General features: G+C 42.4%; 1 protein-coding gene across 5 annotated transcripts; it reads right to left on the bottom strand.

The window, feature by feature from the left end:
- Positions 1-6209: 6209 nt before the first annotated feature.
- On the bottom strand, positions 6210-23974 carry sh3tc2 (SH3 domain and tetratricopeptide repeats 2). Of its 5 annotated transcripts, none has more exons than XM_081611557.1 (23): positions 23659-23974; positions 19167-19278; positions 17999-18097; positions 17062-17184; positions 16452-16579; positions 16162-16267; positions 15836-15979; positions 14381-14582; positions 14172-14245; positions 13833-14028; positions 13175-13311; positions 12879-12929; positions 12504-12802; positions 11898-12092; positions 10190-11050; positions 9882-10102; positions 9555-9721; positions 9071-9248; positions 8828-8978; positions 8390-8512; positions 8093-8243; positions 7799-7995; positions 6210-7299 (listed from the first exon to the last, which is right to left on the bottom strand). In XM_081611557.1, exons 2-23 carry the CDS (start codon positions 19198-19200, stop codon positions 6436-6438), a joined length of 4701 nt encoding a protein of 1566 aa, XP_081467683.1. In that variant the 5' UTR covers positions 19201-19278; positions 23659-23974; the 3' UTR covers positions 6210-6435. The 5 variants fall into 5 exon arrangements, with proteins under 5 accessions (XP_081467683.1, XP_081467685.1, XP_081467686.1 ...); XM_081611559.1 differs by having other exon boundaries at positions 18813-19278; positions 23659-23973; XM_081611560.1 differs by lacking the exon at positions 19167-19278 and having other exon boundaries at positions 23659-23973.
- Between the last annotated feature and the right edge of the window lie 3816 nt (positions 23975-27790).

Below are 27790 nucleotides of genomic sequence, written 5' to 3'. Positions count from 1 at the left end.
TAGCAATTGTAATAGGCGATAGATTTTGTAAAGCATCATTTTCATTGGGCTTAAGAAGTCAAGCTGGGGCTTTACACAAAGCTCTCGCAAGTTCTGGGGAAAGAAAAAAACAAAATAACAAAAAACAAAAAGCTATGAGGCGGTGTAATGATCCAAGCAGCAGGAATCGACTGAGGAATGCGTTTATTAGTCAGCAGAGTTGCTGTTGTACAGCAGCGCTGGTGAAATGGACCTCTTGCATTAACCGCAGACCTCTGTGTTATTCTAACTCATAGATCTGCTGAGATTTACATACATGAGAGCAGAGCCTGGCAAAACTCACAGTCACTTACTAAAGTTTATGAAGTAACTGTGAAAAGCATACTTGCTTTCAAGTCACACAAAAACAGCAAAAATGTACATACATGACTTCTTTGTTTTTTTTTTTTGCAGAGTCCTGAACTGTCACAGCCAGACTTGTCGGGCTCCATCAGCTCTGAACTTGGTGTGATTGCTCCTGACCCTTTTGACACCCACAGTCGGCCCCCCGCAAAGAATGGCCTGACATGTTGGAGTGAGACAAAGATGCTTGTCAGCTGGGAGCCTAATGTGGCTCTGCAGATATGGATGTTGTCTGAAGCTGCTGTGCAGCAGCGTGCGCGATGTGTGCGGTCCCGGATGATGCATTCAATTACAGGCTGACCGGTCAACAGATAAGTGTGTGAAATTGCAGCCGGTAGATTTAATTTCTGAGAATACAGCGACGAGTTCCTATTCAATAAATCAGAACATAATTGAAAAGTTTTGTTCAGTAACTCAATTCACTAAGTGGAACACGTTATATTTATTAATTGCACACACACACGCACACATGCACACCCACGCACACACAGAAGGTTTCAACTCTTTGTTTCTGTTAATTATGATGATATTCTGCTTAAATATAACGAAAACATGACTTTATAAACAGAATATTGCATCAGAGCAGTAAAAAACAAACATTTTTAATTAAGAAAGATGAGCATAGAGAAAAGTATGTTTAATACCTGCCTAAAGGTTGTTATTTTTGAAAGGTGACTAGCAAGCGTCATCGAAACACGTGCTCAACTTCACCGGGATGAACTTTGACTTCCCACATTGTTAAAATTTTATTAGATTCATTATGGCAGCTATTATCGGATCGTGGGACTTCACATGCTCTCTGTAACTGTGATTCCTGTTCCCCTTTTCTAATGACACTCAAACACTTTAAAAGAATGTTATCTGCCATATATTTGCTGTTTCCAGTAGTTTGGTACTGGGTAAAATGATTACACCATACTGAACACACTTCATTAAAAAAAAAAGCACAAACAGAAAAAAAGTGAGAAAAAAAGATAGAAGAAGATGAACTGAAGCATTTTCACTTGAGTTGATGGCAAAACAATTGCTATGCATAATTTATTCTTTCCTTGCACTGCAGCAAATTATATACACTTCACTTGTTGTTACATAAAATGTAACAAAGGACGAAATGTGTCTCATTTCTTTGTATAAAAGTGTTTATATGTGAAGCCATACATGGCAAGATAAGAGGAAATCAGTTGTTAAGTTAATACTTATGCATTAAGTATTAAATAACATCAAGTGAAAGATCCACACTGTTCCAACAAACCCTTTAAAATAAGCGAAACTAATACATTTATGTAAGGTTAGCAAGCTTTATGATTTCACTGTATTAACAATTAAACTTGTTAATGTTGTTCTTTTCAGAAAGAAAAGTTAAAGTGTCTTGATGCAATAAAATTATGAAATACTTGAGAACTGAAAAAAAAAGAAAACATAATGTCCAAAACTAGTGAGGTAATTACTTTATAATCAAGTAATCAAACCCAATTTACATAATACATACATACAAAAATAAAACGGATAGTTTAAAAAGTGAGTTAATCAAATAGTTGAAACAAAAACGTTCATCTGGAGGCAAATTACTTGTCTGCTGTCAACATGCTGATGTCCTCTGTGCAGAAGAGTTACTGCAGGAGTAAACCTCCTCCAGTTCAAGACTGTAAGCTGCATAAAGTGAAACCAGACAAAAATCCTTTTGGTTTTCATCACATGCTAGTGTGATGAAAGCTAGCATGTTTAGCTGCTCCTCTTTGACCTTGTTGAGGTGACAGCAGGACACAAGATGGCTTCCAGAGATCGCCTCGGCCGGAGCAGTCATCCTTAGACGGTAACGTTTCTGAACATTGTAGACAGCACACATTCATTTACACCCTTCAGTAACCTGGGATGGGACACAGTAAAAGAGAAACCATCGTGTTACGCATGTGTGGGGTTTGCATGTGTGTATCCAGGTGTGTATTAGATGTGCTGGATGGGATCAGCTCGTTCATCTGTGCAAAAAGTGAAGTGGGATGTCATGGAAGACGTAAATTATCATCCCCAAGGTGAATGGCGTGACAGGAAAGGGGACGGAGAAGTTTGATGACAATGTCTGTGTGCAAGAAACGAGTCCTGCTTACATCTTGAGGCTGAACTGTGACAAATCAAGTATGTTCCAACAAGGACAAAACAAAAGGGGGGTTCCTGCCAAGATTATGTGGTTAAATTTCAGCTTTGACAAGTAAGATAATTAAATCCTTATCTGTGCTTAACCTTATGAGCAGTAAGGTCTGCAGTTTAATCTTCTTACTCGACTCTGGATTGCACATAGTAAGCATGTAAATATGTATTTGGATATACAAAAAAGATATGTACAACATATACGTATGTGTTGCTGCAATGCATACATATTTTCAAGTGTTCTTAATACCACTATAAGTCACTATTCTCCACTATTCTCTTCTTTAGAATTGTTGAAGTTTACTTCTTGATAAATCCTGCAATGATGTTTCTGAATTAATAGGACTTGTTATTCAAACACCAGACAGATGGCTGTTCACTATTGCAGTGTTTACTGTTTAGGAAAGGATGAGGCCTCCAAAGCCTCCAAAGCCTCCAAAGCCATTTTGGGGTTTCCTATGACAAAAGTTTAAACATCACATGTATTAAACAGTTAACTGTGTCTTCAAAAGAATACCAGCTTCGTCTAAGGGTCGTATGAATGTGCCTTAAAACTTTTAAAACAAAAGTTGTAATTAACTCTTGAAAATGCTGACAGCAGCTACAGAGAGTGCATAATTAAAATGTCACTGTTCCCAAAAGAGCAATTGAACAGGACCAACTATAATTACAAGGTAAAGTTTTTTTCTGCACATGTACAGGCAAATAGAGGGCAACTAAATAATCAAGTCAACAGCAGAGGCAAGTTTCTACTTCTGACTGGAGGTGGTGAAATAAATGTAGTTATAGCGATTGATTTACATTTATAAATTTAGCTGGGTTACGATTATTGTTATATAATTGTGGTATTATTAAATGTGCATAAAATAGTTTATGCAAACACAGGCATGTTTTGATATTCTGAAGCAAGCTGCAAAAATCCACCAGAGCATGATTCATTTAGATGAAATGCAAAATTCTGGACATTGTTCGGGATCTACTGCGGATTAAAACCTCCAATTGCAGAGATTTCTATTGAAGTCTGACAGATTATTAATAAATAATATACTTCAGAGAAAGCGTATTGTCCCAAACTTTTCATGAAATGATTTTCAGTTATGTTATGTATTTTTTTTTCTATTTTGTTAACCTCCCAGAGCCAGTCTGTTGTAGACCTTCCAGGATTCAGTGTTATCAAAAAGAGGAAAAACAAACAAAAAAAAAGTATGTTTTTTATATGAGGAAGGTAATGCTATAAAATCAGTGTTCTGTTTATATAACTCTTTGGTTAAATTTTCTTCTCTTCTGCACATTTTATGGTCTTTGCACAATTATTAGCAGATGGAGAAAGTAGTAACATACAGTATATGCCAGGTTTAAACACACACACAAAAAAACAACCGTCTCTCTGGAAACCGGAGGCTGCTGTTGCTGTGAAACTTTTACAGAAAGGCCTGTTGTGATGATAATAGTAACAATAACGATCCTCAGTTAATGATGTCACTTAAAGATTCTTCACAACGCCCAAAGTAAGTATGTCTTGTTTGTGAAATTGAAGGAGAAATAATCCTGCAATCTTCCTGTGAGAAGGTAGCAGGGATTATAATCAATCATCATTACATCACGGTGGATCACAGCAGGTTCTGATCTACTCCCAGTTCTTTGAGATGATGTCACTCTGTTTGGATCTACACATTTCCAATCTGGACCTGGGGTGGCTCTGTGTGGGATTTGTGTGCTCTCTGTACTCAGAGCTATTAGGTTCATTGATCTCCAAATTTCATCTTGTGGTTCTCTGTCTTGCCTTGTGACGAACTGGCAACCTGTCCACAACGTTCCCATCCAGACTACTCGCTGTCCCCAGAGGTCTCTACTTTTTGTACTCTTGCCTTTTCACGCTATTTGTCCTGGAACAATTTGGGCTGCGTGAGATTATCGGGCCTCGTTTTCCTCTGGCCTTCATGTAAATGAGACTCCATATTTCCTCAGTGCATTCACTCGAGCTTGGAGTGTGAACTTGTTAAGCAAAAGTCCCAGGCAATTATTTGAAAGTGACGCTGGGAATACTTTAAAAGGAAGAACAATTCAGTGCTTGTCTTGGCTCTCTTGGTCTTGTTTTGGACTTGTGGTTGACTCTTGCCCGGCGGGGGGAGGAAGAAGCCTAGTTGCAACACAATTCAGCATGGAGACCGTGTATGCTAACATTTCTTCCCTTGGGCTCAGTAGCATCACGGTCATTAACAGGATCTTTGTTTGCCTCTTAATCTTGCACCATTGCTTTCCACTGTCTCACTGCAAGCAAACGCTAGTGCAGTTAATATCCCACTGCTGTAATTATAATTATAAAATCACCAAAACTGTGGTCACCACATCGGCTAATCAGATAAACTCACTCAACTCATGTCGTTCAGTACTTTAGCACAAAAGTTGCACCATTGCTTTTCTGAATATACACTTGGTTCACTGGTTGAAATAGTTTGGAAAAGTACAATACAATTCCCTCCTCAAGTAACAACCTTGTAAGATACAAACTACACCTGTAACATCATGTGTTATGTGCAGACTGCTAAGAGGCTGCAACTACTGCTGATGAAGCCTCTTTTTTTACCTATATGACTCTAAGATGGGCTGCACAGTGGCGCAGTTGGTAGAGCTGTTGCCTTGCAGCAAGAAGGTTCTGGGTTCGATTCCCGGCCTGGGGTCTTTCTGCATGGAGTTTGCATGTTCTCCCTGTGCATGCATGGGTTTTCTCCAGGTACTCCGGTTTCCTCCCACAGTCCAAAAACATGACTGTTAGGTTAATTGGCCTCTCCAAATTGCCCCTAGGTGTGAGTGTGTGTGTGCATGGTTGTGTGTCCTGTGTGTCTCTGTGTTGCCCTGCGACAGACTGGCGACCTGTCCAGGGTGTACCCCGCCTCTCACCCGAAACGTTGGCTGGAGATGGGCACCAGCACCCCTCCCAACCCCACTGAGGGGAAAAAGGGTGCAAGAAAATGGATGGACTCTAAGATGGTCAAATGGCCAAGATCCTAAATACTTTTGGCCCATCAATTAAATGCATCCAGAGATATCATGGGACTATTTTTATTTCATCATATATCTTGTTAAAAGTAGAAAGTCACGTAATTGAACTTCACAGGCTACCGACAGCTGATTCTTCACTGACGTTTGGTTAATTTAAGCATGCTAGTGCAATGCTGCCCTCTAGCGGCGCTTTTAAAGATTTTACTTTACAAAATTACTGGACACTCATCCATCCAATCTTGCACCTACACACTATAAGCTGAATTTTCTGTAACTTTTAAACCAGAAATGTACATACACTATGGAAAGACAATCTTTTCTTTTCCATTTAATTAAATTGAATATCAAAAAGTGGAAAAACAAATGGTAATGTATCTTTTTTACAGTTTATGTACATATTTATGGATTCATACCTACATATTTAGATTAAACTGGGTGCACATTAATATACAATCAGTGCTCCTCTAATGTAATATTCAGATTTTTAAAAAAATCAGTTTTACAGGATAGTGTTGAATTTTAGAAAAACTGACAACATAAAAGTTTTCCGTTTCTGATATTGGGCAGTTTTTGCCTAAATTTATAAAGGATTTCATGGTTATGTGTTTTGTTTCTTGGATCCTACGAGCTAACAACGTCCTCACACTTCTTAAAAATGCATAAAATAAACACTCAGCAAACAAAATAAGACTTTTTTTTAATGTGTGCATTATACTGCAATGTAGAAAACAAGTTACATATACAGTGCGCTTTAATAACTACATCAGGGAAACAGGCTATGCTTTGATTGATTTACAGTATAGACATCACTTACTAAAAACAAAGATAGCCAATCGGCTGGAACGTTTCGATCGGTTTTCTGGCTATAAAACCTGCGGCCAGAGAAGAGGAAGAGTCTCTGGAATGCTATGTGTCAGCATCTGTTTGCTCACTGTGTGCGTCACAAAACTCATATTCCTCCGTTTGTCTCCGAGCATTATTCTTACTTGCAGCTTTAGCATTGTTCATGGTGGTCGGACCCTTCCGTCCAGCATCACGGTCTGTCTGAGTCGGATCAGTTTCTTTAGTCGGGGTGCTTTGTTCATCTGGAATATCTGAATCCGTGTCTCTGGCATCCGTGTGTCTGCTGAGATCACCTGTGGGATTTGCAGGTATTTGACTCAGCATGCTCTGGTCAGAATTCAATTCCGAATCCTTCCCTTCGGCCGGATTCTGGTAAGTGTCGGTGGTGCTGCTGGAGTCTGAAATGTGCTCCTTAGCTGTGTCAAAGGATCCTGTTATGACGCTGTCGCTGTATGACTGACTCGCAATGGTGTCCGTCTCAGAGAATGAAACATCGAAATAGCGACTGTCTGTGTCACCAGGGCAGTGACTGTGATCCTTCAGACCATAATCTCCCTCAAGATTCATGTCCGTCAATATTTTCCCAGAGTCAGTCTTGACCGAATGAGCTCTCGCCACCGTACTATCTACGAAATCAAAGGTGGAGTGCGTGTCATTCGCACTTTTTCTGTACGCAGTATAGACGTTCGATAAATTCTCCCTTTTTAGGTTGGAATCACTGTCTGGGGAGCTTTCAATTCCAGCCAGGACTTTCTTCAGACTCTGAGCTCTGCCGATGTACAGCTGGCACAACTGGGCATCGGGCATGTGGCTCCCATGGATCTCCGCCAGCTTCATGTACACCACATACAGAGCTTTAGGGTTACCTTTGTCCTCCAGAGCGGCTGCAAGTGCTAAATAGAAGTACCCCGCTGCATCAAAAGCATCCTGCAAAGGTGCAGAAGGGAAAGGTCAATTAACATCATTTAACCTACACACAGCGCTCCAGCTGTTGTAACTTCAATGTATCTTATTGGAACTATATGTGATGTGATCAACACAAAATACAGGAAACAGAAAAAGGAAACCGCCTTAACTAAAACTCCCCTGACTAAAATCCAATTAGATGTGAACACTATGAATCTGACCTTTTCAGAAAAGTGGCAAAAAGAAAGTAATTGTTTAAATATGATCTTTAAAAGTGAAAAAGAAAATGTGAAGGAAGATGCTGTCATCAAATGAGAACAAAACTGATGTTGCCTTTTAGTCCAAACATGGAAAACTAGCTGTGCTGATCTGCCTAGACTAGAGACACCAGGGAAGTGAAATTTTTTAATTTCCTGTTTTGCCCAGTAGGTGTCACTAAATTCTGAGATTTGACATGGGTGGAAATCAAACGGGAACATAACCACGGTTTCGATGTTTGATGCTGTTTTGACTGCAGTACCTTTAATTCATGTAGCGTAATGTTTCCTAGCCTGCAGTAGACTTTAGTGTAGTAGCGCGCCTCTGTGGGATGCTGCAGAGCAGGCGGACACAGGGAAAGGGACTTCAAGTAGTTGTACTCTGCCATCTCATACTGCTGAAGATTGTAGTAAATCGTGGCCAAGCGGTGATATGCAGTCCTCTCGTTTTCACGAACTCCTGCACGAGAAAAATAATTGTGCTTTTGAATCTATATCTGCACTACATGGAACAGCAAAGAGGCAAAAAAAAAAAAAAAAGAAGAAGCAACTCTTACCTGTTTGGTTAGCTATTTGAACAGCCAGTGTTGCATACTGCAGAGCTTCCTCCTGCTCTCTTTGATTCATTAGTAACTCTGTTAATTTACTTAACAAGCGGAACTCTGAATGGACGTCTTTGATGCTCCGTGCAAACGGTAGACTGCCGTCCTGAGGGCCAAAACGATTTGTTTTGTTAGAGAGAGGAGGGGGTGAAAAAAAGAGAGTGCCCATTCTGACCACAGCTATTGTAGAAATTACTTGCTTGTAATAACGTTGCCTTGAGACAACAAACAAGGCGTAATATCTCTACTTACTCTGTAGAAAATCTCTGAAGCCATTCGGTTCCTGTGGCCTTTAAAGTAAACGTCTCCCGCCTCCTCGTAGATGCTCAAAGCAAAGTGAGGGTCGTTCATCCTCAAGGCTGTCTTCACCGCTGCCTGTCAAAAACTTTTGTTATTTATTCCCTGAGTCAAGATATCATTTCAGGTTGTAAACATGTGAATTTCTTGGGAGTATTTGCTACATTTTATTGAAATTAAAAAGAAAAAAAAACAGAATAAAAAAGTGACTATCAAACACGCAAAAGACTATGAGAACTTGCACATATGCACCACTGTCAGTAAGGGCAAAGATTACTCAGGAATGTTGAGCGTCCAGATTCACTAGATGCAAGTGCTGTGACAGAACAAAGGGCTGAACCAGGAAAAACGAGTAACTGAAAAAATAGTCAGTCTATTTAATTTCCTCCTTACCTGCAGGTACATGTCAGCCAGCTCGTCCTCCTGGATGAGGTAATAGATTCGTCCCACCTGCAGCCAGGTCTCTGACTCTTCTTCTCTCTTGCCCAGATCGATAGAAATCCTCAGGCTCTGCTTGGTGTAATCAAGTGACTTACGAGACGATCTGAAAAGAAAAAAAAAAAAAACAACAGAATAAAACATACATGTTTGAAGAAAGAGAAACCTCTTGGTGCAAAAGACACAAAAGGAAATTACTTCTCCGTGTTGAGTGAGAGGTAGAGGCTGCTGAGTTTTTCCAGATACTCTCCTTCACGTCTCTTGTCCTTTAGCTCTCTGGACACTGAGACGCAATGCTCATAGTAAACAATACTCTGACAGTAGAGCAGCATTTCAGCGTACAGGACACTCAGAAGCTTGGCTACCACCATCTGACCTGCAATAAATACAAAACAATCAGGATATTGGCAAAAATTGGCAAAATTTTCAGAAAACGACAAAAAAGGGAAAATATGTATCGACCACATAGATTTTCTCAGCAAATATATTTTTAATTGTGCTACTGACAATGTTTATTTTCCTTAATGTATTTCAAACACGCATGTGATTTGCAATATTTTATATCGTAAAGTATAAAGATTTATTCAGTTTCGTATTGTAATCAACATCCCAGAAAGCTGTTAATCACAAAACCTCTCCCCCCAACACAATATCTTTACACTGTGGTTGTGCAGATGCTTACTGTGCAAGTTTCTGGCATGCAGTGCAATTAGCAGCCCCATTTCATAGCATGCCCTGATGTCCTGACTCTTCCCTCTGTCCTTGTAACTCTGCCCGAGCCAAAGATACACCTGAACGTGTTCCTCATCGGTCGGACTCTCCCAGAGATCCAGAAAAAGGCACAGAGACCTAGAATTGGGGGGAAACGCATGATAAGCAAAAATTCATTTGTCCCTGTATTGGTGCGACATGCAAGGTGTGATCCGGCTTTTCACCCCACGGCTTCTGAACCATCCACCCTCCAATCAAACCTCGCCGCTACGTGACCCTGGAGAGCTGAAACACTGACCTAACCAGAAAGCGCTCAGCGAGGAGGTTCGCCCCAGAGTCCAGCGCCAGGCAGCCCAGGTTGGCCAGCGCCAGAGCCTGATTTCTTTGGTTCCCGCTCTCTCTGGAGATTTCCAAGGCGGAGTGAAGATGCCAGCCTGCCTCTCGGACCCGACCCCGATGCCTCAGGCCCAGTGCCAAAAGGTTATGGATGACTCCTTGCTGAGTAGGACTATCCGTGCTCTGTTTTCACCAAAAAGAACCAAATCAGACGTTGCTTTGGGAAAATAAACACCTTCTAAGTACTTTTTTACCGACTGGATTCCTCACCTGTAGCGATGTGAGCAGTGGTTCTAAAATACTCTGAGCCCTCTCAGCCTGACCCGTCAACACCAGCAGCCAACCAAGTAGCACTGAAGCCTCAAAGCCATCCTCCTCATTAATGTGACTTCCTGTCTCCACGGCTTGTTGAGCACAGCACACTGCTTTGTCCAGCGCACCGTACTGCTGGTAGGTCAAAGCCAAACCCAAACAAAGGTCGCGCTGCATCTTTATGTCATCACCCTGCTCGGCCACGGCAAGAGCCTGCTGCAGGTAAACCACTATCTGAGCGGGGAGTAGCGAGGTTCCTTCCTTCCAGCACGGATTCAGACGGACAGAGTTCCTGATAAACAACTCGATCCTCTGGAAAGCGTCACAAAGGGAATGGTCTTCTCTTGAGTCCAGGCTTAGGGAGGCCAACGCTAAGTAAGGCATGTATTTGCGATGGTAGAGCCAGCTCAAGAGCCAGTTGAGGTCCAACGGTTCGATAGGTCCGCCTTCGGTGGCCGATAGTGTGGCTGAAAGGAACTGAAGTCGCTCGAAGAAAGGCAGCGTGTCTTCTGTCTTCTTAAGAACCAAGTAGAGGCTAGAGATGAGGTAGCAGACGCGAGCCTCCAAAAGTTTGTCCCCCAGCACGACGGCTCTTCTCAGGAGGAGCTTCAGCAGCTCAACTTCGTCTGAGGACATGAAAGCATGGCAGGGAAGACAGAGTATTAAGGCACTGGCCTTCTCCAGGATCTGGGGCAGCTTATCGGTCATGCGCTGCTTCAGGTAGATGGCAGTGAGGTTTGTGAAGAGAGCCACGAGAAGCGGTACATCGGAGAAGCCGTTGACGCCAACACTCAGAGCTTCCTCGTAGTATACTCGTGCCTGAGGGGGAAAAAAAGAGTCATGATTAGTGTTTACTGTGATAAATTGTCCAAGAATATTGCTACAGTGCCTTGCAAAGTAGTCATACTTAAACCTTTCATTGTGGATACAATGTTTCCACACTGTAACCACAAAGTTTAAAGGTTGGGATTTTCCATTCAGTCTCCCGAGTTAATCTAAGAAGAGGAAACAAATATTTGTGGAATGTCTCTAAAAACTTTAGAAACGGGTAAACTGAAGATTTTACCCTTTTCTTTCTCAACGAATACTTCAAGGTCTGTCGGGCTGGATGAATATATTTAGCTTCATTCGTCTTACTATCAGCTCTTAACATCAGTGTTGTCCATGTTCAAGACAATACATATCAGTTTGTCCAAGGACAAAAAACAAAATCTAATTTCAGTCTCATCTGATTAGAGGAACTTCTTCCACACTCTGTTTCCCTGACAGAGTTTGTGGAAAACTGTAAAGTATGCAGTAAGAACTTCATACGGCTTTACTTTTGCTTTTTGCCACTCTTTCATAAAGGTCAGGATTCTGGGCTGCACACAACTAATAGTTCTCCAATAGGGTCCAACCTGACCTTTGACCTCTGCTGCTCCACCAGAGCAGGCCCTCTTGGCTACTTCTCTGATTGACGCTAGAGACGAGGTAGCAGACCTCAAGCTACCGTAAGATGGAGAGCCAGGTTAAGCTTGGTTGTTACTTAACAAAACGTTAAAAGGCTCCAAGCGTATCAACACTTGTGTTGAGGCACTCTCAGCCTAGTATAAGACAGAGTTACTGGAGAAAGCTCTTTTTATTTTGAAAAAAAAGTAGATTCTTCTTTGCTTGATGTTTCAGATACCTGGGAGAACTTTAGCTTTCTGGCGCAGAGTCTGCCCAGGACAAAGCACGCACGCCGATGTGCCCAATGCATGCCCAGTCTCTTGGCGCACTCCCTGACACTCTCAAGATGTCCGGACAATTCGTTCTCAGTCTTCTCACCGAACGTCATCCACAGGAAGGAGCAGTGCAGGTCGTACAAGGGCAGAAATTCATCCTGGAAGACACGCACAAAAAAAAGAGCATGAAACTAACTATATTTTTTCATTTTCTACTGTCTCATAAAGATATGCTGTTTCAGTCTCATGAAACATTATTTAAAATGTTTTCCGAGGCAGGGTGACGAGACATTGTTTGTTTTGTATAAATCTCGGTATTTGGGCTCGGATGTGGCATCATCCGCATTCTTGCTAGTGTGTCACACTTTTAGAAAGCCTTTAAGGCAGTTCAGGAAGCTGAGCTCATGAGTTTGTGGATAAGTACACTAATGGTCCGTCTCGTCTGCATGTCATAATGATTCAGAGCTTTTGTTCTAGAGATCTGCATATGTCTGCACTCGCACAAGCCAAACCCGCCTGTGTTTCTAACCCGGTTGGCGAAACGATGAATGAACAGCAACTTAGCTCACCTGGAAGTGTTCGTGGTTCAACAGAGCCAGTGTCGGGTCGCTGAGCTCCGACTTCTCCCCCTCCCAGCTGTTCTCTTCCATGAAGAGGGGGGGATCCTCCTGAAACTCATCCAGCTCCTTAAACGTGTCCTCCAGATTGAAAGAGAGCCGCTCTCCCTCTCGTGGCAGAGGATTGAGGGAATGATAGAGGGACACGCGCGGCGAGGCGATGGAGGCGCGGGGGGAGGATTGGTTCTGCGTTGTCCCGTCGCTTCTGTTGGACATCAGGCTCTGACGGGCGCTGGAAAAACCCTGGAAATCTGCAAAGAAGTGAGACGAGTGTGTCAGCTGCTGAAAAAGTTTGTACTGCACATTAAAATTGCTTTATGACATTACCATGCTTTGGCCGATTCCGTATGTACATGAAGTCGGCCTCGTCCAGCCTGTCTGGAAACACATAAGGTAAATCAGCTCAAGGTATCTCTTACCAGATGAAGAAAAAAAAAAACAGTTTCTAATGAAAAAACAAACACCGAAACAACAACAACTGTTCTGGAAACATGCTCAAACCATGCATCAAACAAAATAGGAGTAAAAAATCGTGCTGTGGCACAATTATCTTTTTGGGTTCTATCGTTGATAAAAATAAAAAAAAAGGTAAAATCCCTTAACTGATCCAGTGGTTCCTTTACCTAGTCTGTACACAGAGCTGATGTCTGATGAGAAGAGTCTTTCCAGAAGGCAGCTGTCGCTCGGCTCCGAGCTATACGGGTTAACCTGAGCCAGGCTGGCCTTCTCCTCCTCTGTGAGAAAGACCAATTGTCTGTCTCTGTGAGAAGCAAACAAAGGAGGCATTATGATTGCATGCATCTTCCCGGCATCATCACCCACTCTGACTGAATGACTGACAAGCCAGCAAACCCACTGTAACGCCTTGAAAATGTATGCATACCCCGTGATACACCCCAAAAGACTTGCACCCGTTTGTGCGTCAAAGTATGATTGTACAGAGTATTTGTTCCATATTTATTCCAAAGATGTTGGATGCAAACAGAAGACCCACTTTCTGATTTTTTTTATTGTCAAACAAAATGTGAAAATGTTGAAAACCATGTAGTTTCACAGATATGTGCAACTTTGCGTTAATATGTCACATGAAATATCTATAAACCATGCGAACACAAACAAAAATGCTACATTTTAAGCTGTGTGAATCTTGCAATGCCTTATACAAATGATTAAAAAGCAAAACACAAACCGTAAAAAAAACAAAAGTCACATCTCATCTCATAATGAGAATGAGATAAAACGTGTGAAAAGATCTAATGACATTAAAATGTGATTTCTTACAGGGGTTTGGCGTTCAGAGGCTTGACATGGGCCCTGTGAACAAATCCACTGCGTCCTGTGGACGTGTGTCTTCCTATGAAGACGGAAAGCCCCCGCATCAGCAGACCCTGGATCTCCACCCGGTCCCCTTGACTCAGCTGGAGCTCATCTGGCCCAGCTGGACTGTAGTCAACGATGGCTTCACACGAACCGGTCACTGAGGGATCAGACGATCGGGCCGAGGAGAAAAACAAATGAGATGAGCTGGAGCTTGTATAAGCATTCGGAATGTGAATCTAAATCGAACAGCCAATTCCTGCAGGTTAACGCTGAATCATAGAATATGCAGAAAAGCTTTACCGATTGAACTTTCAAACAGTTCCTTTTCTACTGGTGAGCATCCAGCTTGGCCCGGATACTTCCTGAGGAACCACCTGACCAAACAGGAAGTAGAAAATATTGAAGTTAAGCCAACTCCTGCACGAATGTTCCTACTTCTTGTTGGCCTTTAACTAAAGTTTAATAAAGAGCATGTTATATTACCGAGGCGGCTTCTCCGTGGAACTTACTGGTAGAAAGGGTAGGGCAGCGGCTGCATTGCATGGACCGGCACCTGGCCGTGGTTCCCCGTGGCAAGCATGGTGCCCTCCCAAACGTCGTCCTTCCCCGTATCCCTCACTATCAGCAGGTCATTCTTTTTAAACGACAGCTGCTCCTCGTTGTCTTCGTCCTCCTCGCTCCTGGTGAACAGCGCCTTGGCGAAAAAAGATCCTGCAGCAGGAGAGAAGAGAGCTTGTGGCAAACGCTCGTCTGCGTGGATCCAGATGCATGCAGACGTTTTCAGTGATATCGGTTTGGATTAAAATCATTGTGGTTGTGGATTAGCTTTTCTGTAGCAGCAACTCTGCCCTCATTCAGTCACAAATGATGGATGGTGTATATACCCTCCTATTAAGCTAATGTAATTTTTATCGCTATTTGCCAACACTGCAGTATTTTCATATGGCCCGTGTAGCTTTTTGTCTGGAGAACGGTGATATCTTCTCAGTAAACTGGTCTCCACATACATGGATATAAGTTTGTATAAATGTAAAAAAAAAAAAAAAAAATGAAACAAACAAAATAAAAGTAATATCCTGAGTCTGGAAGGACGTTAAAGCACAAAAAGTCAGCTACCAAGGAAAGCAACATACCAATGAGACGCAAAGAAAAACTACAGTATGTGTCGGCTTACGCTGGCTAATGGATCATTTTGACTGTTTACTTAAAAAGCTACATTTTTGGATGGGAAAAGAAATCCACACTCCCAGAAAGCGTTTACACAATTCAAAGCTTGAAAAGCAGCGAACAGGAATGAACCAGCAGAGTTGAGTACTGGGATCAATCTGGCTCTGATAATCATAACACAGTTTCACCTCTAAAGGAATAAAGAATATTTCATGCTCAAGACTGTGAGAACGTTAAAAGGGTCACTAAGAGAGAGATTGGGTCAAATATGACTACAGAAAATATGTCACTCAGCTTGTTCCTAAGGCATTTAGATAAGATGCAGATAAACATATTGCTATTAGTTTATATTGCTAACAGTAGTTACTCTGCATCCTGAGCAAATCCCACAAGTTTTCAAGCTTGAAACCAAAACACGATTGTTTTTTAACTTCACACAATCAACCAAATCCAAGTTTTGACTCGGGAGGTAAAATGATCACAACAAGTGCATTTACACACAAGTGTTTGCTGGTTCACCGTTGCAAGTGATGCATACCAAAAATTATTCTGAGCATCACAAAAGGCAGACCGAGTATCACCACCGGCATTTTCAACACAGTCTGAGAATCGGCAACTTCATTCTGCAGCCATGTTAAAATTAATACCATTTTATTATGTCTTCAAGTCTCAATAAGAAAAACACAAACACATTTACCTTTTCTATTAACATTTTTGTTTCATGTTATTGGCAATATTTTCATACATTCAGTACAGTCCAAAAAAAATAAAAATAAATAAAAATCAGCACTGCTCACCTTCCTGAAGCAGAAGCCCCAGGTAGAGGGTGGCGAGATGCTCCTCGTCCACAGTGACGTTGATCTCTAAATCACGAAGCAGCTCCGTGTCCAGCCAGAAAGACTGGTCACACAGGAAGTTCTCCAAGCATCGGGCAACAAAACCTGAACCGCAAAAACAGACACAAAAAAACAACTGTAGTGCAGTGACATAAACTAAAATCTTACTGCCAGCAGGACTTGGCTAACCATTCTTTAGTGTTGGAAATATAAATAAGCAAAATTCAGTAAAAGCATACAAATAAAACTACAACTGAATATCTATCAGAAGGAGGTCTGAGTCCTACCTAACGAGAGGTAAGTTGAAAACTTCCAGATCTCCTCCACCGTTTTAAACGTGAGCACAAAGATGTCCTTCTCAGCATGAACGGAGACCAGACGAGCCGACAGGTCCTGAGGAAAGAAGCTTTCAGGTTTCAGCTTCCAATCATTCATCCGTGTGTCGATTATAGGCTTTAATAATTCATAAGCTGATATATCTCCATCTGCCTTATGTAGTGTACGCGATTATTTCCAACGATCTTCACAGAACGAAGTTAAAGTGCAGTAAAACGTAGGAAACACCATTTGGCCTCACTTGAAAGAGCTGAGTGATGTCTTTGCTGTTGCTCTCCACCACTCGGAGTCGTGTGCGCAGCGCCTCCTGCAGGGACTGGTCTGGATTGTCACCGGAACGCCTCCGCCCGGTAAACCGGAGCACAATTTCTACGCAAAAGATACGTAAAGCATGATCAAAAAGCATTGATGGGAAAGAGGGCTTTTTTTTTTCTTATGATTTTGTCACTTAAGATAAAAACAAAAAAAATCAATGGAAACAATAACATTTTCTACATTAGAATGAGATTACACTTTTCAAGACTACATTACAGGTGCTTTGTGAAAGTTTTAAGTTATTTGCTTCGTGTGCGAAACAGCAGTCCCGGGAGCAATAACGAAACCATTAAGCCTCTTACGGGAATCCATTTAAATCCATTTCTCTTGACAAACCTGGGGGGGATGTGATGGATGAAGCCGAATGGCTGACTGAGCAAACATTAGCAGACACACGAATATGATCAGAATTCGTTTCATTCATGAAAATGAAATCCATGGGAAGCGCCTTCATAGATGCACTAGATGTGTTTTCCAGGTCGCAAGACCCAACAGGTGAAGTGTGGGGCTTCTGGTGAAGTGGAGAGGAACTCTACCTGAAGAGAATTTCTCCCCGACTGAAACTTTACTTCCTCGAAGGAAGGCCTCTTTCTTCTTCCAGTAGCTCTCATGCTCCTCTCCTTCTCCTGAGTCTCCAATCGGACCATCCTCTTCCTCACCTGTTCATACAAAAGGCTAAAATATAAACCTTGTTTCTGTTTTCACTCTCTCTTTCTGGATCAAGATGACGTGGATAACACGTGGCAGGAAACGTAATCCTCTGTTCGCTGTTTCTTAAACAACATCCTTAAATTTTGCGCAGGATATAAATCTTTGTTGCATGTGAAAACAGCTGACTCGTTTTCTACCGCTTGCACAGGACGGCGCTAACTCGGTTTTAATCGCAATTCACATGTCTGACTGCAGTTTGGATATTAAACTCAAAACATTTCCAGATGACACAGGATCACTACTTGATACTAAAAACAGTATTTCTGGTTGGTGTTACAACACACATAGGACACCTAATGTCTTACCATTTTCTCACTTCATCCAATATTCTTACATATTCCAACAACCTTGGCTTAATCTGTGATCTATTCATCCAATACTTTTTATTTTTAGTCATGCACCTCATTGCATGCATGTGGTTTTGCACGTTTCAAACATTTAGTGCTTTGGAAAACTCTTAACTATGTGGCTTGTGTGGATAGTTTTGCGAGGCACCGTCAGTGTCTGCCGGACGGATGCGCACGTCACGGGTTGCTGAAGCGTATCATTTCTGAATTAACGCGGTGACGAGCTTCCCATGGCTCGCTCCATTGTGCAGCAGAGAGGATATCCCAAAGACTTCCTCGGTTTGTGAGCGGAGGTAAAGCAACACTGCCGCTCCTGCTCAGATGAACCTCGTTAAGCGCGTTTCTCCGCCGAGCTAATAAAGGACTTTGCTCGAATTGACAGAGCTTTCCTGTCTTTGCCGCACCGCTGCCGTACCTTGAGTCATGATGTTGTTGCCTGGGAAGTGTTCATTTGTTCCTCCAAGACCGTACGGCGGTTCCCTCCAAAGAGCATCCAGCTCAGCAGGGGAGATGTCTGCAAAACCAAATAAAACAAACAAACAAACCAAAAATCATAATGGAGTAAAATCAGTTCCTTCTATTGTTCATTTTAGGTGAAGAACTCTTGAAATGTTTCAGAAGTTTTTTAATATCTTACCAATCCCTCTTTATTTACTAGTTTGAGCATGTAGGGTTTCTGCCCCCTTTCACCCCGCTTACATGTTTACAGTAAATATGGAGCCACGGCCAGCAGTCACTTAGGTCAGTTTGTCTTAATGTGAAAAGGAAACAGCTCCCCTGCTTTGAGCCAAATTAAGCAAAATCTGCTTATCAGCACTTCCAAAGCTCATTAACACACTGAATGGGAGTTTTAGCCTAGGAGTTGGAATAGTTTCTGACAGAAAGCAGATTTAACATGACCTTTAGGGACTTTAGAGTTATGTTATGCCCTTATAATAGGGGTTTTCAATAAGGTTGTGTATACATTAAATGGGATATCAAGGTTAAATCAGGGGATTATTTCTAAATTATGGCCAGCTCCTGGATATAGCTTCACTGAACAGACACTGAATCTGAACATGGATCAAATCTGAGTATTTCTCACAAAAGTTCCTGGGAAAAAAAATAAAAAGGTTTCAGGATTGGGGAATGTGTTAAGCATCACTGGGGTCAGTGGGGTTCAGCCACAGTTAGTTTGGAGATTTGTCAGTAGGACACAGAGCACACACAGGCCCGGCTCGCATACTTACACTGATAGGAAACCCTTCAGATGTCCCTGTGCTTGACTCCTCAGACACTTTCGTGTCAGAGCAATGTTTCACCAAATACATAATACAAAAAGACGACTATTATTAATTTAATTTCTCTCTTTCAACATGCTTTGTCAGTGGAAGTCAAAGAGAGAAAAGGGCGAACAATAGAACTTTATCATCCAGATGCAAAGCGTTCACAAGACAATGGGGAGGGGAGCAAACACAATATGCAACATGACATTATGCCAGAGAGAACAACAGCCTATTCTTTCCATCGGAACGGAGTTAGCACAAACGCACGCAAAGTTACGCTGATGCAGTGCAGGATCACACCATGCCCTCTCCTTTTACCTTCTTGGCTAAGAGTGTTACCCATGCCGCACATTGACCTATGTCCCTGCCTATCTGAACGCAGCGGTCCGTGCCATGACGGCAGAGCACAGAGAGCGGGCCGGGGACCGACCTGTGAAGGAGGAGAGGCAGACTTTGATGAGCGGTCGACAACAGGACGAGCCGAGGAACGGTCTGCAGCAACAAGACGCCATCTGGCCCAGGAGCCGGCAGCTCCCAGAGATCAATGCCATCCCATCAGCTTCCCTCAGCCACTTTAGTAACAACGCTATCTCTCTCCCCCCTCCTCTCTTCCTTTCAATTGCCCAAGCCTAGCCTCCCTTCCTATTTCTGTAGTCCCTTTTCCTGCTCTGCTCACACTACCGGTAAGTGTAAGCAGGACCTGTCTCTACAGTCCCCCTCTCTTCTTCTTCTTTTTCTCCTCTATCTGTCTGGGACTGCTCCTCTTTGTAATATTTCTCTCTCTTGCAGCCTCCATCTGCCCCCACCCACCAACCTCTCTCTCTCTCTCTCTCCCTCTCAGTAGCTGCCCAGAGAGTCAGTCGATCCACAAAGCACTCTTTGCAATTGGTATTGTGTGTGTGGGGGGCAGGCCTCAGTGAAAGTTTCCTTATGATTCGCCCGTGTGCGAGAGTGAGAGAATGCACTGAAAGTGTGTGTCATAACAACAGCGTGTCTGTTGTACTGCTGACCCGCTGTAAGGCAATGCCTGAGAGGAACGGGCTGCAAGGTCAAGTGAAAGTGGAGGTGAGAGTCGCCTGGCGGCACAGACAGACAACTGGATATTCCACACAAAGGAACATCATGAAAGTTATGCCAGCTGTTGCAGAGGTACACCTGAGCAAATCAGAATACCAGTGTAAGGTTAATATAGTTCAGCATTTCAGTTCAACAAGAAAACGTCACAAATTACTTCATTCCACACAGAGGGATCTAGTTTATTTGTTCATTTTGATGACTGAATTATAGCTTAAGAAACCCCTAAATTCATTATCTCAGGGAATTTGAATTTTACAAGAGTAACAAAAGGATGACTTTTTAATACAGAAATACTTGAACTGTTTCTCCAAGTACTATAAGGTATATGCACTCAATGCTATATTACTCTCCCTATTGACAATATTTCATAGATTCTAGGGTGTAGAGCAACAGAAATGGTTGACCAGTGTACTATATGTAAAGAATAAAATCCCACCGTCTGCTAGTTTAATTATAGTTCTGTAATGAGGCATCAATCCCTTTGTTAAATAAACACCATTTGATGAGCCTTCCAAAATGCAAGTTAGAGAAATTGCTTTGAAAATTGGATAAAGAGCTGAGATATGTCAAGAAAAGCTTGGAAAACGAGATAATAGCCAAAGTCACCTCATTCTTACGAGTCACCAAAGATTGTTTTAATACCCCAAACTTTCATGCATTTAGAAGTACGAGTAGAGACCCTCCTTCATTCAGGAAACACTAGTTCTAGTACATACAACCAGCGGTTTGCAACTCTGTCAAAAGAGATTCCACATTGGAAAAGCACAATAGGGTCTCCTAGAAATAAATTAGGATATAATAACTTAATACACAATAAATTAGAGAGATGAGTTTTTTAAGCTTCTCATAACAACCATATTTACGTGGAAAATATGAGACCACTGTCAGTTTTCATTGTTCAACCAATGAAGAACTGCGATGTTCTACTTAAAAAAAACATGAAGATGGTTCTTACAGTTCAAGCATCCAATTGCTTTCCTAAACAAGACCATTTACAAGAAACATCTCCATACGTTCATTGATTGGGAGGTTAAGCAAAAGGCAAAATAAAGTGTTTTAAAGACAAGCAAAACATTATGACAAGATGAATCCGCATTCAACTGCTTCTGCCTGCAATTCCAATTGCCTTTGACGACAAACACAAACTTTAGGGAACACGGTGAGGTCAAGAGACACAATAAAACTTAAAAACTAAATGGTTAATAATTGAGTCAACATTGAACTGCTAGCTGGTAATTCTCCGTTGCCTGCAACGGTACGTGTCACATGACTGTTTCGCACTTGCAATTAGACCCACACCACTGGTCCGCTTAACTTTGTTAGGTATTCTGACATGCACGTATTTGGAGTGCTGGAGGAAGCAGGGATAAAACTCACACAGCTGTGAGGGAAAGAGCAGACTCCGGCTGAGATTAGAGCAGAAACTGTCTTGTCATTATTTGCTTAGCTATCCCGCTATCTTTGGCGCCTTCTCACAAGTGGAAAGTACAGTAGATTTCTAAATGGGCACGTATCAAAAAGTTCTAATTCTCTTTGTCTGTGCTTTTTGGGAATCCCAGTGACTAGAAAAACCTGATCATTTTGAATTTTATTAGAAGATGAGTGTGTGGATTTTGTTTGATAAGCCTAGAGCATACATTTAAAGCAGAATAAAAGAGCGCATAACTGCACTCAGCCTCCGTTACTCTGATGCTTCCAAATAAAATCAATCGTCCTCATTAGTAAAACAGAGTCCATCTGCTAGTAATTTAGTCTCAGTCTGAATGCAGCTGCTGAGTGAAGGCCTCAGCGGTTTTTTTTTTTTTAAAGAACATAGTGAACAAACAGCACCATGAATATCAAGGGTCCACAGCTGTCGTGGAGACAGGGACGTTATCACCGTCTCCACGACGGGGATAATGTCGTGGAGAAACTTAAAGTTGAGCTAGGGTATAAAGCAGCATTCCAAATAGATCCGAAATTATCTGCAGCAGCCAAGAGGTCCATGCTAACTCTGAAGCATCTGCAGAATGCCACAGGTCCACTGGAAAGATCTGCCAAAAGGATAACCAATAGCATAACAATCAACAGATCTGGTGTATATTGTAAAATAGTGAAAAGAAAATCCTTGATGAGAGAAAGTCAAAAGAAGTTCTGTCTGCAGTGAGACACAAGTTATTAAGGTGACACAGCAAACATCTGACAAGATCAAAATGTACCTGAGACCTACATGCAAAATGTGACATGCAAATCAACTAACCCCACAAACACTCTGAACAAAAACCATGTTGAAACACGGACGTTGTAGCATCATGCTATGAGGATGCAGTTTTGTTTGCTCCAGTGTAAAGCGCTTTGAGTGATGCTACAAAAGTTATCACATAGAAATGACGTAAAAAAAATAATAAAAAAAACCTCTGCAGGCTGCTGTATCTATGAAAACTAAAGGGAACCACTTCTCTGAATGTGATTTCCAGCAACTGAAGTGAAATGCAGACGGTTTGTTCCTCTTTTCGAGCCTGAGCTCTCTGTTCACCCCGAGCGCTAGGGGGTTGATATCCTTGCCTGGGATCGGCGTTCTTATCTTGTTTACGCGGCGAGCTGAATGTTCACGGCTGAATCTGTGCATGGGTATCCAGTGAGGCAGAACGCTTGTAAACAGCCGCAAGGCGTGCCAAGGCAGATCCAGACACTCTTCTGACTGGCCTGCTTTTCTCTCGGGGAAGCGGATGGATAATCTAATAAACACAGACTTCTCAAGGTTGATATGTGCAAGTCACATGCACAGGACCTTTTTTATGGGCAGGAGCCAGTGGCTGCACAAGGGTTACTGATAACCTCTCTAAAACATGCTTTTAAAACAATATAACCTGTTCCCTACTGATGTTGTAAAAGTCACAAAGCCCTCTTTTTGAAAACAAAAACCAAAAAAAAAAAACTGTGGAACCAGCTGCAAAGTCACAATCGTCTGCTCATCTTGCAGATCTGTCAGGGTCACTGACGCGCGGCACATCTTTTAGTGAACGGGGTGGTCAACCCTGAAGCCCACCTGCTATAAACAAACCATCCACTCTTCACGCGCCGAAAGCCTGCGCTGCGATTGTGACACGGCAATAATGCTCAACCTAACGAGCAACATATGGCGAACATACGGCTGCGTTCGGATGTTGCTTCCCGAGGTCGCTCTCTCTGAATGTGTGTGCGCAACATGTGGAGTTTGTGGCGGCGGAATATGTGCAAACAAGAGAAAGCAGAGGGTAACATGAGAGAGGAGCCCGGGTCTCTAAGTTTAGACTAGACCCCCCGTTTGCCCACTCGCATGCCTGTGTGTGGCCGAGACAGAGCAACTCTGAAGGGAGATTCGCCGCAATGCTGCACAGCGTTAAAATAAACCCTCAAAGCAAAACTGTGAATTTCTGAGGCTTTGTAGAGTTTTCTTCCTCATTCTGTTTTTTATCGTGCAAAATCAGAAGAGAAATGATTACTGTAAAAGAAACTGATCTTCTCTTCTTTGATTTTCTTTACAGATATTATCAAGCCACAAGTGAAATGAATATTCAGATAAAATCACTACTCTACACTCTTCTCTTAAAAAAAAAAAAAAAAAAGTTTACAGCTGGTAGGCTGACAACAGCTTTATGGTCATGTGGCAAAGTACAAAGTACAGCTGTGTTTACTCAAAAGGACCAAGTTTTGGACAACAGAGTGAATTTGGAGTTGAACACACACAAAAAAAAAAAGAAAGCCATCTTACCTCTGTGTTACTGCCAGCTCTCCCCAACTCAATTCATTCCTCTCATACTTTGCAGGATGTCTGTATATCTCCCTCTGTCTGAATCTCGCTTCTCTATACAGCCGCCATTACAGCTGCTGACTGTGCTGTCATTCCCCCACTGTCAAAAGCACAGGAGAAAAAAAGAAAACAGAGAAAGAATGTGTAAATCGGTAAGGGTGAGCTGCAGACCTGCATGTGTGTTTCTGCTCCTTTCAAAGAGAGAGCGTGTCAGTGAGTGAGGAAGTTTTAGGCTGTAACTCCACCCACACGTTTCTTTGGAACGCAGGAACAGCCCATATTTTCTTCCTTGCCCTCATTCCCTTTGCAGACATGCACACACACACACACACACACACACACACACACACACACACACACACACACACACACACACACACACACACACACACACACACACACACACACACACACACACACACACACACGCACGCACACGAACAGACTCCCCTCCAGCCACCCCAACACACGGCAAACATGTGAACCACGAGTCACTGAAAAAAAGCAAGATTATAAAACAGCTGAACTTTCATGCAGCCATTATACAATGACAGACCAAACGCTTAATAACCTGCAGCCTTTTTCCTTGTTCTGTGCTCACCAGTGGCACCAGCTTGATTTGACGCTCCCCATGCAATGACAGTAGATTACAGCAACAACCAGTCAGCTGACGTGCACCGTTGTTGGAAAACCACCTGTCTAAGTTCCAAGAATGTAATGCCTTTGCACTTACCTGTCTGTCAGGCTACACACACACCCCTACACACACACACACACACAAACACACCTACAGGTGGCATTCCACTAATTGTACTTTGATGCCAAGAAATGTGCTATAATTAGCTTGCATGGCCGTAGAAAAAAATGCTGAGGGAATAAAAACAGCAGCTACCTCCTGTTACCGACTTCGTATTATAACTATCGTTCTCCATGAAATGAAGGCAGGGTAATTATCCCCAGGCTGGATTTGCTTTGGGTTGGGTTTTTTTTCTTTTTCATTTAAGAAGCTTTGTTAAACTCTGGAACTGACTGTACTCATAAAATAAACTGTTGAAGAATGTGTGCACATTTTATCAAAGATTTTAATGAACGTTTCTAGACAGAACCTGAACAAACTTCAGTGACAGCAACAGCAAAGACATGGAGTTCATTCGCTGCCTCAGGGGGAAGCCTAGCTTAGCTTGCCCATATAGTTTTCATCATCAGCTCCTAAACTAGCTAGAGCTGAATTATTGCTTCAAGACAAAAACTTTAATACTAACCAAAAGTCTAATGGCCATTCTTGACTTCTACAGTTTGTATAAATTCATTCAAAACACAACCCATACCAACACATCAGCCTTGCTGCTCTCTGCTGGACACTATGATGTATGAATGAGGATAAGGGTTGACTGAATCGACGTCGGGCTGCACGGTGGAACAGCTGATAGCACGGTTCCTTCGCAACAGAAAACTTCACATCGAAGTTTTCTGTTGCGAGGGAGTGGCCTTCACATTGAAGGCCACTCCCTGCGCAGTGGCCTTTGCGCAGGGAGTTTGCATGTTCTTCTGATGAATGTGTGTGTGTCCTCTCAATGTACTCCCACTTATTCCTACAGTCTTCCTGCTAACCTGCTCCTAAGCATAAATTTGTGTGCTAAAAGTAACTTCATCCTTCGTAGCAGTGTGAAGTAATAGCAACCTGTCCATGGTGGATCCTGCCCCTTGGCCGTTGACAGCCCTCCTCTCGACCCTTTATTACAAATATATTTCAATATATTTTCCTTTTTCCAGTGCATGTCCCTCCAGAATCCAGGATGTTGGAACAAAGTCAATCTGAGTACATCAGCAATGAACTCCCCATGTGATCATGCAATTGGCTATGCAAGGCTGGAGGACATGGATCATTTATTCTCTCTCTCTGTCTCTCTTTGCCTGTCTCTTTCCCTCTTTCTCTCTGTGTGCGTGTGCATGTGTGTGTGTGTGCGTGTGTGTGCGTGCGTGTGTGTGTGTGTGTGTGTGCGTGCGTGTAGGTGTGTGTGTGTGTGTGTGTGTGTGTGTGTGCATGGCCTTGTTGTTTTTGATACAGTATAAGGACCATTTTCCAAACAAATACTACGTTGTGGGGACTGACTGCTCCTTATGGGGCCCTAAGCCCAGACCCCATGAGAATAAAAAACTTGCTTTGGGTTAGGTTTAGTACTAAGGTATGAATTGATTTTAGGTTTGGGGTTAGGCATGTACTAGTAATAGTTAAGTTTTAGGTCAATGCAAAGTCCTTGTGAAGATATGAAGACATACTATGTGTAGTGAGAAAGACAGATATGCAAGTATTTTAATAGCAACAGAATAGCAATAAAAATGGGTGGAGATTGTAGTGTAGCATTACACTGGCAATTGTATTTGTGTGTGTGTGTGTGTGTGTGTGTGTATGTGTGTGTGTGTGTGTGTGTGCGTGCGCACGGTTGCATTTACGTTCCTCTGTGGATAAACAAAGCGTAGGGATTGTGAGACTTGATGAAGAATGTTGCTGATCAGGCCCACTGATAGTGGACACATGGCCTCGATGTGACTCACAAACAAAAAGAACATTACCTCCAAAAGAGAAACAGCGGGCGAGTGACTGGGTTAAAACAATGGAGCAATAGATTAGGAGGAGAGGCACAGAAACACGATCGTGGCTCTGTCATGTGATCAGTAGCACCGTTTCTGCTGATTATGCCGGTTTTATATCACTTGGAAAACTTGTGGTAAGACAGCATCCCCAAATGTTTTGTTTTTTTTTGTCAGCTATGGACGACTGGCGCCTTTGCAGACAGTGACAACGTTGTGTTGACATGATGGCCTCTTGCCCTTCTGCCTCCCGTGAACAGGAAGGCTAGCTTCCTGTTTTGCTGCCGCATCAGTTTGGTGGACAAAAGCACAATGAGGGATTGACACAGGAGCACAATTACAAACTAACTATTTCAGGGACTGCCAAACAATGAGTATCACTCATGCACACATTCAGCTAAACCTCATTTGAGTCATTCATTACCAATGACAAGCATTACAATCCCTGACCAATGCCAAACCAGCAAACAATCAAGGTTACCTTTAAAAACAACTATCCAGGAGCAAGGATGTGCAACTTTACACTTGAGAAACTAGCCAACAAACTGCATTAGAATAAAAAAAGGGTTAAGAGGATAGAAAGAGGACTTATGAAGCTTCTGAGTCCAGATCCTGAGAAGGTAAGACTGCAGCTGAGGGAGAACGCTGCGCCTCTCATATCCCGCCATTGTCCAGCTTCCGAAAAGCTTTGGAACGAGGGCTTCCTCAGGACATGGAGAGAGCGCAACTTGGCTGTTTTATAAAAAAACAACAACACTGGCTTAATTTAGATTAGGTAAAACTGAAAAAAAGCTGGAACACGTTCATCATTTAGCATGTGTTCCTCTTCTTACATGTGGCAGACGGATACAAAGGTGAATTACGGCTGAAGGTGTAATAATGCAGTCAACGCCAAAGCTACTACAACTTAGAAAGAAGACTACTCGTCAAGTTCTGTCAGAGGTCACAGAGTCCAGGCACAGAGGAAAGTGCATTAAGAGATTCATGGTAGGGAAGCACAGTGTAGGAGCTTGGGCAGAGATGCTCTCTGATGAGCAGGATCTTCACAAGTTTCGTGTTTTGGTAGGTCATTCTACACATACAAAGAGTCTGGACTGCAGTTAGCATGACGTAGACACTGCTAGCTGACGATCCACTGACGACTGGAGTGAGAACATCCAAGTAGAGGGGAGATGTTAAGCACTTTGTTGACTAATATCACTGAGTTGATTTGACGCAGTCCACTAAGGATGTCCAGTGAAGTTCAATGGACAGAGGGGTGACGTTTGCTCTGTTAGCCATATTGAAGAACAAAGGCACTGCCTCATTCTTAACAATCTGCAAAGGTTTCATAGCACAGGCTGGGAGATCAGGTAGGATGGCATTGGCAAAATTGTTACGCCACACGCTGTCAGTTGCACTTGTTTTTAAGTTTTGACTTGGTCACTCTTAAAAACAGGAAAACACTTTGTTATTAACCATTAAATTGTAACTGAGGTTCATGATTGACATCCTTCCGGAA

The sequence above is a fragment of the Poecilia reticulata genome, chromosome 10 (assembly GCF_904066995.2).
Source record: "Poecilia reticulata chromosome 10, P_reticulata-male-v2, whole genome shotgun sequence".
Classification (NCBI taxonomy): domain Eukaryota; kingdom Metazoa; phylum Chordata; class Actinopteri; order Cyprinodontiformes; family Poeciliidae; genus Poecilia; species Poecilia reticulata.
This window is presented reverse-complemented; position numbering and strand designations above follow the sequence as displayed.